The sequence below is a fragment of the Rhincodon typus genome, chromosome 14, assembly GCF_021869965.1.
Source record: "Rhincodon typus isolate 14 chromosome 14, sRhiTyp1.1, whole genome shotgun sequence".
NCBI classification, from domain to species: Eukaryota; Metazoa; Chordata; class Chondrichthyes; order Orectolobiformes; family Rhincodontidae; genus Rhincodon; species Rhincodon typus.
This window is the reverse complement of record NC_063345.1, coordinates 2,806,687-2,822,207: the sequence shown is the minus strand read 5'-3', so window position 1 is coordinate 2,822,207 and position 15,521 is coordinate 2,806,687. Positions and strand designations below refer to the sequence as shown.

The following is a 15,521-nucleotide window of genomic DNA, read 5'->3' as shown; positions in this document are numbered from 1 at the left end:
GCCCGAAACGTCAGTCTTCCTGCTCCTATGATGCTGCTTGGCCTGCTGTGTTCATCCAGCTCTACGTCTTGTTGTCTCATTACTTTGGTAGTTATGCTTTCTAATTTAGATCTGAACTGTTCAAAATCTTTCACCAGAACCCCTTTCTAGCTCTACCAAAGTTGCTGGTACTAATGAGAGAGATGATGACTGGATCGCTCTCCTCTATCTTCTTCTCCAGTGATTGGATCATTCGGAACAGAAACAGACCCTTCAGTCCAACCAGTCCATGCCGACCATAATCCTAAACTAAATCAATCCCATGTACCTAAGCTTGCTCCATATCCCTCCAAATATTTCTTAGTCATGTACTTAACCAAATGTCTTTTAAGAGCTGTAACTATAACCACATCCACCACTTTCTCTGGAAATTCATTCCACACATGAGCCACTCTCTGTAAAAAATCTGCCCTGGGGACATAATCTAACCCTGGTACCAGGTAGGAAGCACAGCCTTCAGGAGTCCTGGTCATGGTTGCAGAGCAGATTCACAGACTAGCTCTAGATTCCCCAGCCAGGGGAAACCTCATCACAGCACTTACACCACCATCGAGTTTTGCTTCAACACAATAAGGTTTATTAACTTAGCAGCAGCACACATTTCTTCACCACTTTAATGGGCTAATTCTGCACTTACCAATGATATTGGTAGAAGTACCCCCTGGACAGCCAACAGTGGAGAGACAGGGCCCATTGTTACCAGCACTGGACACAAAGATAACATTGTGTTTTAAAACTGCTTCATCAATCACCTTGCATATACGCCTGGAGGAAAGAAAACAAATAATAGAATCACACAACATCCAAGGCCTTTCAGTCTGTTGTATAGAGTAATAGAGTTACACAGCATGGAAAGAGACCCAAAGAAACTGCGGATGCTGTAAATCAGGAAAAAAAACAAAGTTGCTGGAAAAGCTCAGTAGTCTGGCAGCATCTGTGGAGGAGAAAACAGAGTTAACATTTCGGGTCCGGTGACCCTTCCTCAGAACTGAAGAGAGACCCTTTGGCCCACCTAGTCTATGCTGACCACGTTCCCAAACCAAACTAATCCTACTTGCCTCCGTTTGGCCCAAATCCCTCCAAACCTTTCCTATTCAGGTACTTATCCAAATGTCATTTAAATATTGTAACTGTACCTGCATCCACTTCCTCTAGCAATTCATTTCACATACGAACCACTATGTAAAAAAGATGCCCCTCATGTCCTTTTTAAATCTTCTCCTCTTACCTTAAAAAATATGACCCCTAGTTTTGAACTCTCCCACTCTAGGGAAAAGACCCTTGTCATTTACCATTTCTATGCCCTTTATGATTTTATAAACCTCATTAAGGTCACCCCTCAACTTCCTATACTCCAGTGAAAGGAGTCCCAGCCTATCCAGCTCACCTTTATAACTCAAACCTTCCATTCCCGGCAACATCCCAGTAAATCTTTTCTGAACCCTCTCCAATTTAATAATAACCTTCCTATAGCAGGGCGACCAGAACTATACGTAGTACTCCAGAAGAGATCTCACCCAATCCTGTACAACCTCAACATGACATCCCAACTCCTATTCTCAGAGGTCTGAGTCTGAGCAATGAAGGCAGGTGTGGTAAATGCCTTCTTAACCACCCTGTCTACATGTGTTAAAAATCTCAAAGAATTATATACCTGAACTCCTAGGTCTCTCTGTTCTACAACATTACCCAGGACCCTACCATTAACTGTATAAGTCTTGCCCTTGTTTGCTGTACCAAAATGCAATACCTTGCGTTTATCCAAATTAAACTCCACCTGCCACTCCTCAGCACATTGCATCTCTCCTGAAACAACACATTCTCCCCAGACCTTTCCCCACAGCCCTGTGTGATTGTAATCAATCTCCAATCCAAAGACACAGAGCGAAACACAGGATGTTCCAGCACCAGGAAGGCTCTTTTACCCATCAAGTCTAATTCAGCGATGGTCTACATAAACAGTTGTGTCTAGTTCCACTTTCCAAATACTTTAATATACTATTGCAACTGATCCCACCCTCCTGCTCATTCCCCATATTGTCTAATATACATTCCATCCAAATGCACTCCCTTTCTCACTCTCCATACTCTTTGTTATTCTATCTCGTCTAATCTCACTCCCTGTACAAGTTCATTTCAACTCATTCAAGTAAAAATTTACTTCCCAGATAATATTTTATGGTCTTGGCTTCAAAACAGATTTGCAGCAGAATGTTCCAGTTCTAACCGCTTGCTGTGTGAAAACAATGATCTCCTACCCTTTCTTTGGTGTTTCTGGTTATTACTTTCAATTTGTGGCCTCTCATAACCATCACACCAACCAGCAAAAGCAATCTTTCACTACATATCTCATCATAACTCTCAGTGACAACAGGCTCCACCGCTCTTTAATGGGGTGTGTAAGACTGTACACAATACTATAACAGCATGTCAACTAAGTTATTTCCAAGTTCAACAAGATCTCTTTGCTCATTTAATTTTTTCATCTAGATTACTAATTAGGGAACCACCTGTGGCTTTACCTTGGGGTGTATCAACAGCATTAATATTTTTAACTATTATTTTATCTGTGCAGCAGATACTATCCGAGATTCCTTTCCTTCTGCATGCTTTTTGACATCTTACCATTAAAGATGTCTCCCTTCTTTACTGCAATTCTGAATTTATTAAACTGAACAGATTAATAATGCCACTAATGCAAGAAAGGGAAAACTGACTCAGTAAGATGCTGATGCTCATGCCAGCATACCACAGAGAGATGTTTCTGGTTAATTGTGATTCTGCATGTTCCCTTGAGCCCTTTCTTCAGTTATGAAAACTTCAACCAGCTGCCAATTTGCTTTAATTAATTTATCCACAGCTCCCAAAACACTCAATTCTTCCGCTTCTTTAGCCCTCCATTCTAGAACAGTCAACTTAAGTCATTTACCTCACATGGGGGAATGTCGTGGTGTAGTGGGAATGGCACTTGACCAGTAATCTGGGGGGCCAGAGTAATCTCTGGATTCAAAACGCACCATGGCAGGTAAAATTTTAACTCCATTACTAAAATTTTGAAAGATAAACGTGGTCTCATTGATGCTACAGGAACTATCATCAATTTTTGTAAAAACCCATCTGGTTCACTCATACCCTTTAATGGAAGGAAATATGGTGTCCACACCCAGTCTGGCCTATGAGTCTTTCCAGCACAGCAATGTGGTTAACTCTTAACTGCCCTCTGAAATAGCAAACTACTCAACTCAAGGACTGGTGTCGCTAGCAATACCCAGATCCCAGAAAAGGAATTAATTTTAAAAAGTTCAATTCGAACAGCTCGCAGTTTTTCTGTGCAATGCTTTTGGACATCAAAGGAGCAACTTAAACCGTTTAGATTGTTCCACAATGTTTGGGCATGTGCATTTAGTGAGTCTTTATTAAAAATAATTTCTGGAGAATGGAATATTTTCTACTTCTGACAACCAGCCTGGCAGTAACTTCTATGATACTCTCTTGACCCTTCAATTTAATGCCCTTGACAAATTGGCAAACAGACAACTCAAAAACTTAATTGTTAAGTTTATTAATATGATCATCATGCCTGTTTTCCATTATGTATTATCAATTTGGATACAACATTTGACTTCAACGGCAAAAAACTCATCACATTTCCACTTCAGTTCTGAAGAAAAGTCAAATTGGATTCAAAACATAGAAACAGATTCAATCTCTGCAGATACTGCCAGACATGCTGAATTTCTCCAGTATGTTTTATTTTATAATAGTATTAGGCTTTCTGTAATTTGCTCAAACTATGTGCTTTGACTCCAATAGTCGACTATAGTACAGTCCCTAGTGCACCAAGACGAGGATTCCATTTCTTACCCTGGTTAGTCTTCTTTAATGATCCTGTTAACCTGTGTTGTCTAGATTTTATACAGGTTTGTGCTATACACATGTCATGATTGAGAATGCCTGGAGTCAGGGTGTGGGCGTCTTCGTCACAAGAATAAGAGCAAGTGGGCTGAAAATCATTCACAAATCGAGATTATCCTTCCAGTGGGATGGCTAGGCTAGCATTAATTGCCCGGGAGAAGGTGGTGGTGATCTACCCCCTTGAACTGCTGCAATCGTCGGGTTGTATGGGACATCCACAGTGCTGTTAAAAAGGGAGCCCACAAATTGTAATGGTTTAATGACCAAATATTGGTGTTTCTGTATGTTGATTGAGCAATAAATATTGATCGAAACATCTGAAAGGGCAAACAGGGCACTGGTTTGATCACTCAGCTAAAAGTTCAGATCATGGAACAGGGTACAATGAAAATTCACATCAACCATAAAAACAATCATAGTTACATCAAGCCATGTGAACAATTGAGTTTGCGCACTGAATAAAAATGTTTAAAAACATGTTCTAAAAGTGGTTTCTAGCAATATCAAAGCTTTTGAAAGGTAATTGAGATGTATTTGGCAAATTGACAATAAGGAGTATAAACTCAATACCAGCAAAATAATAAGCAAACAAGTCACCATAATGCTTTCTCACCCCTACCGAGAATTATTAAAATGCTATTGCAATATCTTAACAAAAGGTGTGACTGTGGCAGACACTGGCACATCTGTTAGAAGAAATCGCTCAGCACATAAATGGAAATCATAGCATCATAGAATAATATCACACAGAAGGAGGCTACTGAATCAGTTTGGCTCTTACAAATGCATTCCAGTTAATCCCACTGACTGGCTCTTTTCCCACAACCCCTCAATTTTATTCTGTTCAAAATATTTATCCAATTCCACTTCGAAGGCAACCACTGAATCTGTACCTAGCACCCTATCTGGCAGTGGACTCCAAACTCAGTTAAGGGTTTACCTCAAGTGCTCTCTGGTTATCAATCCTTCAGAACCACTGGAAACACTTTCTTTTCATTATTGTATCTAAACCCTTTATGAGTATACTTATTGTTATCAAATTTCCTCCGACCCTTCTCTGCTCTTGGGAAAATAACCCAGCCTCTCCAGCCCAAGCCTTCACCACACTGCAGGGCGCACACTCACTATCTGTGGGCTCTCAGACCCTGTGGCCGGTGTTTGGCAATGCTGCGGTGGTTTTATTCCCATCAAAGAATAGGGCCAAGAAAAAAATCATCAAATATTTTAAATTAATTCAGCTCAAATCCTGCTATCACATTTTCATAGCACTAAAATGCATCCATCCCACTCCCGACCCTTTACTGTCTCCCTCTTATTCACTGCCCTGTTGTTTACTGTGCTTCAAAAAGTGTTGGGATCAGTGTTGGGAGCAAACACAAACCCATTTGGATGAGCCATCTCTCTACTATTTCTATAATTCTATAAGTCAGCTTAATACTGACAGTTAAACACATTGCACGACTATTGAAATAAAAAGTAAATCAAATTGTAAGCCTGGTGAAAGGGATACGACCAGACAGAAACTCTCTCAGTAAAGGCAAATCTCCAAGGATACAAGTAATAATCAACAGGGTTGGCTTCTTTCCAAAAACATCAGCAAAAGTTAATGCTATTCACGTTTGTTTTCCTTCCGCCCTTTTTTGCATAAAGCCTGACAGGTGTTGCCGGGGGAAGGCAGCTTTATTTTCCTCACAATTATTAATTTGTCAATCTGCTGAAAACACTGGTACCAATAAACCAGGATATTCAGTTCCCAATTTGCAATTAAAATTTTAGTGAATTGAATAAACTTGAAAAACAATGCCAATAAAAGCTAACAAATTGGGCCGCTTAATTCTTGCAACTTGCCAAGGTTTCCTGGCGTAATAAATTCAATATAAAATGACTGTGACAAACAAAACTTGCATCTATAAGTTGGACGTCATAAATATAAGACCATAAGATATAGGAGCAGAATTAGGCCATTTGGCCAATCAAGTCTGCTCTATCATTCAATCACGACTGATAGGTTTCTCAACTTCATTCTCCTGCCTTCTCCCCACAACCCTTCAATAATCAAGAACCTATCTTGAATACACTCCATGACCTGGCCTCCACAGCCCTCTGTAGCAACACGTGCCACAGATTCACCACCCTCTGGCTGAAGAAATCCCTCCTCATCTCAGTTCTTAAAGGTTGTCCCTTCACCCTAAGGCTGTGCCCTCAGGTCCTCGTCTCTCCTATTAGTGGAAAGATCATTTTCCTGTCTTCTCTATCCAGGGCCCTCTCAGTCACTAGTGATTCCAATAAAAAAAAGCAGAAAAAGATGATTTACCCACAGAGTAGTGAGAATGTGGAACTTGCGAATAAATAATGTTGGGGACTGTGCCGCTGACTGTACTGACTACAGCCTAAAGTGGGAGAGTTTCCACAACTAAGAAAGGTCACTGAATTCTCCTGCAATGACAGCTGATTAGGTACCAGTGGGATTTCTGCTGGAATAAGGTCTCCATATCAGGAAGTCCCACCAAGGCATCAGCCATAAACTCATAGGATAGAGGATCGCTAATGAAGAAAGGTAAGTCTTGTTTGGTAATGATGGTGGTGGTGGTGGAAGGGGGATTTCTGGAGTTTGGAGTCATGGGAAGATGGAGGTGTATGGGGTTGGAAGTGAGACGGGGGCAGGGGGCGGTGGTGGCTGAAGACCAGTCCCTCAGACATATACAGATAAGGGAAGCCCCTACCACCTTCTTGTGAAAGGACAGTCTACAGACACTGGTTAACAGTTGGGTCGGGTGACTCTTTCATCCCACCAGGAGCTGAAATGATGGTAACCTGTGTGGGCAGAGGCCCTCAAACAGCCATTAACTGACCACTTAAGGGCTCAATTGGTGATAAGAGGGGAAGGTAGAGCTTGGGTCTTTCCACCTAGAACTTCATTCACACAAAGCTCAGGGAAGTGGTGAGGGTCTAGTCTACCTAATAAAGCTCACTTCTCGCTCCCAGGTCTGGAAGATTCCACCCAAAGGCAATTGTTGTGAACACAGACGGATAAATGTAAGGGGAAGATAGATATGCACATGGGGGAGAAAGACATAGAAGTAAATGCTGGTATGGTGATGTGAAAAAGGGTGGAAGGATTTGGGTGTAGAGTTCAGACCAGTTGGGCCAAATAGCCTGTTTGTGTGCTATGAATTCCTGGTACATGCAACTGCAAGATACAATGATACAAATCCAATGAAGGAACCGAAAAACAATGAGAGGATTCTGCTAGCACACCTATAAATCCTTTCATACTTTGTTCCACATAGCACACAGTTTATCAGTGAACAAGGTTTCTGCAGCTGTGACCAACAGACAAGGCTGTTCACAAAATGAACTCCACAGGATCCAGTTTACACCACTGTAAGACAGGATGGATTTCTACGTACCCTGCATTAGTCCAGTGAGACGCTTCCCCATAACTGTAATTTACAAGGTCACACTTGTAATTGATCACTTCAATCATCTGGAAATAGAAGATAAAATACTCGTGTTTAATTGCAGCTGACAAGATTTTATTTGATGTTCCTTCATGTATTCACACAGTGAAAACAACATTGCACAAAGGTAATGAAAAGCTACTTCAACTGCAGCACTGATGTAGAACCTGCCTCTCATGGAATAGTCTCTTCAGCCTTGAACAAAAGTGCACCATATGACACTACTCCATTTATAATGGATCCGATTTGCTGTATGTCCATCATCCATAACTGATAGTAAGACGTTGATTGTGGGGGAAATTAGTAATGGCAATACCACTGAAGATTAAGGGGCCGTGGTTAGATCTTATCATTGGAGATGGTCATTGCTTGGCACATGTGTGCCACTTATCAAGCCAAGCCTGTATGTTGGCCAAGTCTTGCTCCACATGGAAGCAGGCTGCTTCAGTTTCTGAGGAGATGCTAATGATGATGAATATTGCACAGCGTACATCCCCACTTCTGACCTTCTGATGGAGGGAAGGTGATTAGTGAAGCAGATGAAGATGATTCCACTGAGGATATTATCCTGAGGAATTTATGCACAGATGTTATGGAACTGAGATGATTGACTTCCAACAACCACAAACATCATCTTTTGCGCACAGTACACTCCAACCAGTGAGCAATGCCCCGATTCACACTGACTTAATTTTATTTGGACTCAATGATGCTACACTCAATCAAATGCTGCCTTGATATCAAGGGCAGCTCCTCTCATTACATCACAATAGAGTTAACAAGACGACCATCAGATACAAAACTAATACTGATACAATGGAGACATTCTTACAAAGGGCAAACCTTTGATTGACTACATAAGCTTTAAGAAACATTTTGAAGGGGTAACATAAAGAGGTTTAGAGGAGGAGCTCAGGGCCTAGCTGGCTAAAGACAAGGCTGTTTATGGTTGATCAAAGAAAGTAGCAATAAAAGAGACCAGAACCAAAAAGGATGAGAATATTTTAGGCTTGATGTCGTTGAGAATGTTACAGAGATAGGAAGGTGATTTAGGGAATCCAACTCAAAGACACAAATATTGAACTTGAGGTGTTGGTAGCACTTGAGATTATATAAATAGGCAAATATAATGATATTGGATGAATGGCACTTGGAGTGAGATTGGATTTGGGCAGCAGAATTCTGATGCGCTCAAGACTGTGGGAAGTGGAAGACAGGAGGCTAATCAGGATAATGTTGGAGAAAAAAGTCAAATGGGAACTTTAATTACGTAATGTAGCGCAGCTCGGACATCAGAAATCAGCTCTAAGTGGAGTAGCCCACAAGCAATGTAACACTGGGCTGGAAAGTGCTTCATTTCACTTTAGCACAGAGACTGTAAATCTTCAATCATCTAAGGGGAGAGACAAACAACGGATGAAACATTTGTTCCAGTCTCTTATGAAACAACATTGTACAGAGCTGACTGAATACACTATCATGCAACTGGAACAAAGTTTTTTTCTACAATAATAAACTGAAGTCAATGAACAGAATAATACTTACTGCACGGATTAAGCTGGTCCCTGTTTCCATAGTGTTTAACCTGGAGTCGGCCACCTTGATGGCCAATATCTGGGCACCGGGAGCCACACCATTCCTTTCTGGTTCACCTGGGAAGTATCCAGCTGCAATCGCAGCTACATGTGTTCCATGGGACCCTGCGTATATACAATGGACACCCTTTTCATAGAATGATACAGCAGAGGAGAAGGCCATTCAGCCCAGCTGCCTACACTAGCTGTTTGAAAAAGCTACCCAATCAATTTTCCCATGGCCCTGGATTCTTTTCTTCTATTTCTTTCAATTGTCTAGCAAACGTCTTTCTGAAAATTACTACTGATTCCTCCCATTTAGAAAGTACTGTGTAGATGATAACAATTCGCTATATTGAAAATAAACCTTCACTTCTCTTTGGTAATTCTAAAACTTTACTCAGAATATTTGTAATTTATTTTCTCCAGATTAAAAACATAGATCCAGCTTATTTCTTTGCTTTACTTCTCAAAATTAGACAATACGCATTTTCTGTCCAGTCCCACACTTACCTGCATTAGTGACGATGCAGAGAGTGTTCCCATCATCATAGACGTTGATAGAGTAATTCAGCATTTCAGATTTTCCCATCTGTGCATATTCATGTTCTTCTCTGTAGTTCTCGAGTACACTGCAGCTGCTCAGGTCTCCACATTCACTGGTGTCAACACAGGCTCTACAAAGACAGAAAGAAGAGTGGTGTATAAAGGGTAAATGTCACGCATGTGATGCCCCATGTTATGTTGTAACTGCAGAACGTTTGATGGTGACTATGCTATTGCACTGATGTTGCATAGGTGATTGCAACTGGAATGTGGAGCCTGGACAGTGGACGCTGGACCCTAAACACACAGCACAAAATCAGACCACTCTGTCCACTGTGCCTGTGGCAGCTCTTTGAAAGAGAAATAAAAATGACTGATCTATCACTGGGAAAACATCATCAATTCTATTGGAAAGGATGTAATAGCAGAGTATTTAGAAATAACTAATATCATCAAGCAGAGTAAGCATGGCTTCATGATGGGAAAATCATGCCTAACAAATATATTACAATTCCTTAAGGAGGTAAGTGTTGAAGTAATATATTCAAATTTCTGAAAGGCATTTGATAAGGTACCACACATGAGACTACTGAATAAGATTGGAGCCCATGGTGTTTTAGGTGGTACATTAGCACGGAGAAAGCATTGGTAAACCAATGAAAGTCAGAGATTTGGGTTAAGAGGAGCATTTTCATGATAGCAACCTGTAACAGGGATCAGTGCTCAGACCACAATTATTTGCAAAACATATCAATGACTTGAATGACAGAAGCGAACGCACTTTCACTAAGTCTGTGGATGGCACAAAAAGGGCAACTGGTAAGAATGGCACAAAGAGTCTACAGATGGATACAGACAATTTAAATGAGTGGATGAAAACTTGGCAGATGGAATACAATGTAGGAAAATGTAAGGTTATGCATTTTAGCAGGAAGCATAGAGGAGCTGAATAATATATAAAAGGAGAAAGACTCCAAAGAGTTGAAGCACAAAGGAACCTGGAAGTCCTTGTGCATAAATCACAAAAAGCTAGGATCCAAATTCAGCAGGTAATAGGGATGGCAAATGGAATATGAGTCTCTATTTCAAAGGGAATGGAATATAAAAATAGGGAGGTCTTACTAAAACTACATAAGACACTCATCAGACCACACTTGAAATACTGTGAATAGTTTTGATCCCCTTGTCTAAGGAAAGGTTTACTGGTATTAGAGGCATTCCAAAGCAGATTCATGAAGTTGATCCCTGGTAAGGAGGAGAGGAGAGACTGGGCTTGTACTCATTACAGTTAGGAAGAATGAGAGGTGACCTTATTGAAACATACAAGATTCTAAGGTGAATCAATAGGGTAGATGCAGAAACATTGTTTCCCCTTGTCTAGGATCAGAGGGAATATTCTCAGAATAAGAGATCACTCAAGTAGGACAGAGATAAAGAAGAATTTTTGTTTTGCAGAGATTTTGAGTCTATGGAATTCTTCACCGCAGAGGGTTGTTGAGGCTGGGTAGTTAAATTCACCTTTCCCGTCCTTATTTATTCAGAAAATGATACATTTTACATCTCTACTTCTCCTTCGCACCATTAGGAATCCCTGTGTCTTTGCCTCTGGCAGCTCTCACAATCTGTTCCACTTCCTTCTCTGCTTCCTCCGTCTTCAGCATAGAATTTATTTTACAATGTCTTTCAGTTCTGAAGAAGCCAGCTTGGACATGAAACATCAACTGTTTTTCTCACACCACAGATGCTGTCAGTCCTAAGACCATAAAGTAGTAGGAACACGAGTAGGCCATTCAGCCCCTCAATCATGCTCCTCCATTTAACAGGATTATGGCTGATCTAACATTCTTTGTGTCCACTTTCCTGAATTTTCCCTGCAATCCTAATCAAGAATCTCTTGAACTCAGCCTTTAATATGCACAAGGACTCTGCCCCCATAGTAGATCTGCTGAGTCTCTCCAGCACTTCCTCTGTTTTTTAGGTATATTTAAGGCCAAGAGAAGCAGATATTTAAACATCAGGGGTTATGGAAAAAAAGGCAATAAAGTGGAGGTGAAGATTATCAGATTAACCATGATTACATTGAATGGTACTGCAGACTCGATAGGCTGAATGACATGCTCTGTTCTATGGTCTATTGCTTTCCAAATTTCACATTATCATTGCTCCCGTGAATCCATTACCTAGCAAGAAGTTAGAAACAACACAGTATGGAACTGGAGGAACACAGCAGGCCAGGCAGCATCAGAGGAGCAGGAAAGTTGACGTTTCGGGTTGGGACCCTTCTTCAGAAATGAGGGAAGGGGAAGCTGGGAAATATATAGAGAGAGAGAGGAGGGGTGGAGCTGGGGAAGATAGGTGGATGCAGGTAGAGAGTGGTGGGGATTGGTCAGTGGGGTGGCTGAGGCAGATAGAGAGAAGGTGGACAGGTTGTGTGAAGTCAAGTAGGTGGAGATGAGAGGGAGGGTTGGACATAGGATGAGGCTGGTGATGGGGAGATTTTAAAAACTGGTGAATTCCATGTTTATGCCATTGGGCTGTAGACTCCCGAGGTGGAATATGAGGTGCTGTCCCTCCAATTTGCGGGTGGTGTCATTGTGACAATGGAGGCGGCCCAGAATGGACATGTCACCCAGGGAGTGGGAGGGGGAGTTAAAATGGTTGGCGACTGGAAGGTGTTGTCGTTTGTCGCATACAAAGTGCAGATGCTCATGCGGGTGGTGTCACAATGTGGAAAAAAAACTTCATTCATGTCCGTCCTAAAAGGGTAACTCCAAATCACATGTAAAAATACGTAAGGATACAATTAGTTAAGTAGGCAGGTGGGACTAGTTCAGTTTGGGATTATAAAATCCTAAAGAACAGTGGATGCTGTAAATCAGGAACAAAAACAGAAGTTGCTGGAAAAGCTCAGCAAGTCTGGCAGTATCTGTGCAGACAAATCAGAGTTAACGTTTCGGATCTGGTGACCCTTCTTCAAAAATGATGGCAGCTAGCAAAATGTCAATTTATATGCAGAAGATAGGCAGGGGCAGGATGTAAGGAGTAAATGATAGGTGGAGATAGAGCCCAAAGAGAGAGGACAACAGTGGTTAACACTGCTGCCTCACAGCGTGAGGGATCCGGGTTCGATTCCAACCTCGGGCAACTGTCTGTGTGGAGTCTGCATATTCTCCCGGTGTGGGTTTCCTCCCACAGTCCAAAAATGTGCAAGGTAGATAGACTGACCATGCTAAATAGCCCACAGTGTCCAAGGATGTGTACGTTAGGTGCATTAGCGACGGGAAATGCAGGGTAACAGGGATAGGGAAGGGGGTTGGGTCTGGGTGGGACTCTCTTCGGAGGGTCAGTGTGGACTTGTTGGGCTGGATGGCCTAATTCCACTCTGTAGGGATTCTATGATTCTATAATTTCTATGATAAAAGGAGTTGATAACAATCTGGCTAGGAGGGAGAATATCTGTTAATGGAGACTGTCAGTGACTAATAATAGGTAGTGTGTAATGGCAGAATACGTGATAACAAGGCCTGGTGTGTGGGGTAGGGGACTAGGACATGGGAAAGTTTAGGTTCTAAAATTATTGAACTTGAGATTGAGTCCAGAGGGATGCAGGGTCTCCAAGCGAAAATAAGGTGTTGTTCTACCAGCTTGCGCTGAGCTTGGCTAGAACACTGCACCAAGCCTGAGACAGAGATGTTGGCCAGGGAACAGGGTGGTGTGTTAAAGCTCAGGGTCTTTTCTGCGAGCAGAGCATAAATGTTCTGTGAAGCGGTCAGCCAGTCGACACTTTGTTTCCCCTGTGTAGAGGAGACCACATTGTGAGCAACGAATGCAGTAGACTAGATTCTGGGAAGTGCAGGTGAAGTGTTGCTTCACCTGGAAAGTATGTTTTGGCCCTTGGATACTGGGGATGGAGGAGGTAAATGGGCAGGTGTTGCAGGGGAAGGTGGCATGGGGCAGTGGGAGGGGTTTTAGGGGTGAAGGAAGCGTGGACCAGGGTGTCCCAGAGGGAATGGTCCGTGCGGAAGGTGGACAAGGGAGGGGAGGGGAATATGTGTCTGGTGGTGGCATCTCACTGGAGGTGGCAGAAATAGCATCTGATGATCTTCTGGATGTGGATGCTGGTGGGATGGTAGGCGACGATACGGGGAAGCCTATCGCTGTTGCGGGATAGAAGATAGGGTTGGGGGCAGAAGTGCAGGAGATGGGTCAGACCTAGTCAAGCGTCCTGTCGACAACGGTGCTGGAGAATCCTTGGATGAGGAAGAAGGTGGACATTTCGGAGGCTCCCTTGTTGAAGTTGGCCTCGTCTGAACATACAAGATGGAGGAACTGTCAGAATGAAATGGAGTCTTTACAGGAAGCAGGGTGCGAGGATGTGTAGTCAAAGTAACTTTTGGAGTCAATGGGTTTATGGTGGATATTAATAGCCAGTCTATTTCCAGAAATGGTAACAGAGATGTCGAGGAAAGGAAGGGAAGAGTCAGATATACACCAGGTGAAAGTGAGGGCAGGGTAGAAATTGGAAGCAAAATCGATTAACTTTTCCAATTCTGGGCAAGCGAGGGAAGCAGCACCGATGGTATCATTGATATATTGGAGAAAGAATTGTGGGTGGGAGCTAGAATGGGACTGGAACAAGGAATGTTACACACACCCCACGAAGAGACAGGCATAACTAGGGCCCATACAGATACCCATGGCCACCCCTCTCTGATCTGAAGAAAAGGAGAAAGTTAAAAGAGAAGTTGTTGAGGGTGAGGATGAGTTCTGCCAAGTCGAGAAGGGCGGTGGTGGGTGGGGATGGTTCAGGCCTTTGCTCCAGGAAGAAGCGGAGAGGCCTGAGGCCCTCCTGGTTGAGGATGGATGTGTAAAGGGATTGTACATCCATGGTAAAGAGGAGGTGGTTGGAGCCTGCAAACTGGAAACTTTGAAACTGGCTTAAAGCGTCAGAGGAATCATGGATGTACGTGGGCAGGGACTGGACTGAGGGAGAGAAGACTGAGTCAAGGTAGGAAGCGATCAGTTCTGTGGGGCAGGAGCAGGCTGACACAATGGGTCTGCCCAGACAGTCCTCCATTTAACAGGATTACGGCTGATCTAACACTCTTTGTGTCCACTTTCCTGAATTTTCCCTGTAATCCTAATCAAGAATCTCTTGAATTCAGCCTTTAATATGCACAAGGACTCTGCCCCCATAGTAGATCTGCTGAATCTCTCCAGCACTTCCTCTACTTTTTTTTAAGTATATTTAAGGCCAAGAGAAGCAGATATTTAAACACGAAGGGCATCAGGGGTTATAGAAAAAAAGGCAGTAAAGGGGAGGTGAAGATTATCAGATTAACCATGATTACATTGAATGGTACTGCAGACTCGACAGGCAGAATGACATGTTCTGTTTGTGGATTTTTGGAAGGAGGTAGAAGTGAGCTGTGCAGGTCTGGGGGACTATCAGCTTGGAGGCAGTGGCAGGAAGATCACCAGATGAAATAAGGTCGGTTTCTGGAGTCGATACAATGGCCTGATATGCCACGGTGGAGGTCATAATCCAGGGGAAGATAGGAGGAGGTATCTGACAGCTACGGTCGAAGCTCAAACCTGGCAAACCCAGAAACACTCACTGTCCCATAGACCCCTTTGCAGAGTTCAAACACTCTCCCTCCACCTGGACCTTTCCCTCTGGCCTCTTACCTGCACTCGATCTGTTCATTGAGAACTGTCGACATGACATTGGTTGCCTCAATTTCTCCGCCCCCTTCACCCAATCTAACCTATCTCCCTCCAAACACTTAAATCTAAGTCTGACTTTGTTATTGAGCCTGCTGATAAGGGTGATGCAGTCGTAGTCTGGCATACTGCCCTCTACTTTGCAAAGGCTGAGCTAGTTTCAGAATTTGCAGTTTGCAAGCTCCAGCCACCGCCTCTTTACCATGGACGTGCAATCCCTTTACACGTCCATCCCCAACCAGGATGGTCTTACGGCACTCCG

General features: G+C 42.7%; 1 protein-coding gene across 1 annotated transcript in view; it reads right to left on the bottom strand.

Annotated features, from left to right (window-relative positions):
• LOC109930320 (tripeptidyl-peptidase 2-like) overlaps window positions 1–15,521 on the bottom strand; it is a 121,386-nt gene that overhangs the window by 72,767 nt on the left and 33,098 nt on the right. The window contains exons 6-9 of the mRNA XM_048605253.1: window positions 9,503–9,666; window positions 8,961–9,115; window positions 7,365–7,441; window positions 677–804 (exon numbers count right to left, since the gene is read on the bottom strand). Of these exons, the coding sequence (XP_048461210.1) occupies window positions 677–804; window positions 7,365–7,441; window positions 8,961–9,115; window positions 9,503–9,666 (524 nt within the window). The remainder of the gene's footprint in view (window positions 1–676; window positions 805–7,364; window positions 7,442–8,960; window positions 9,116–9,502; window positions 9,667–15,521) is intronic.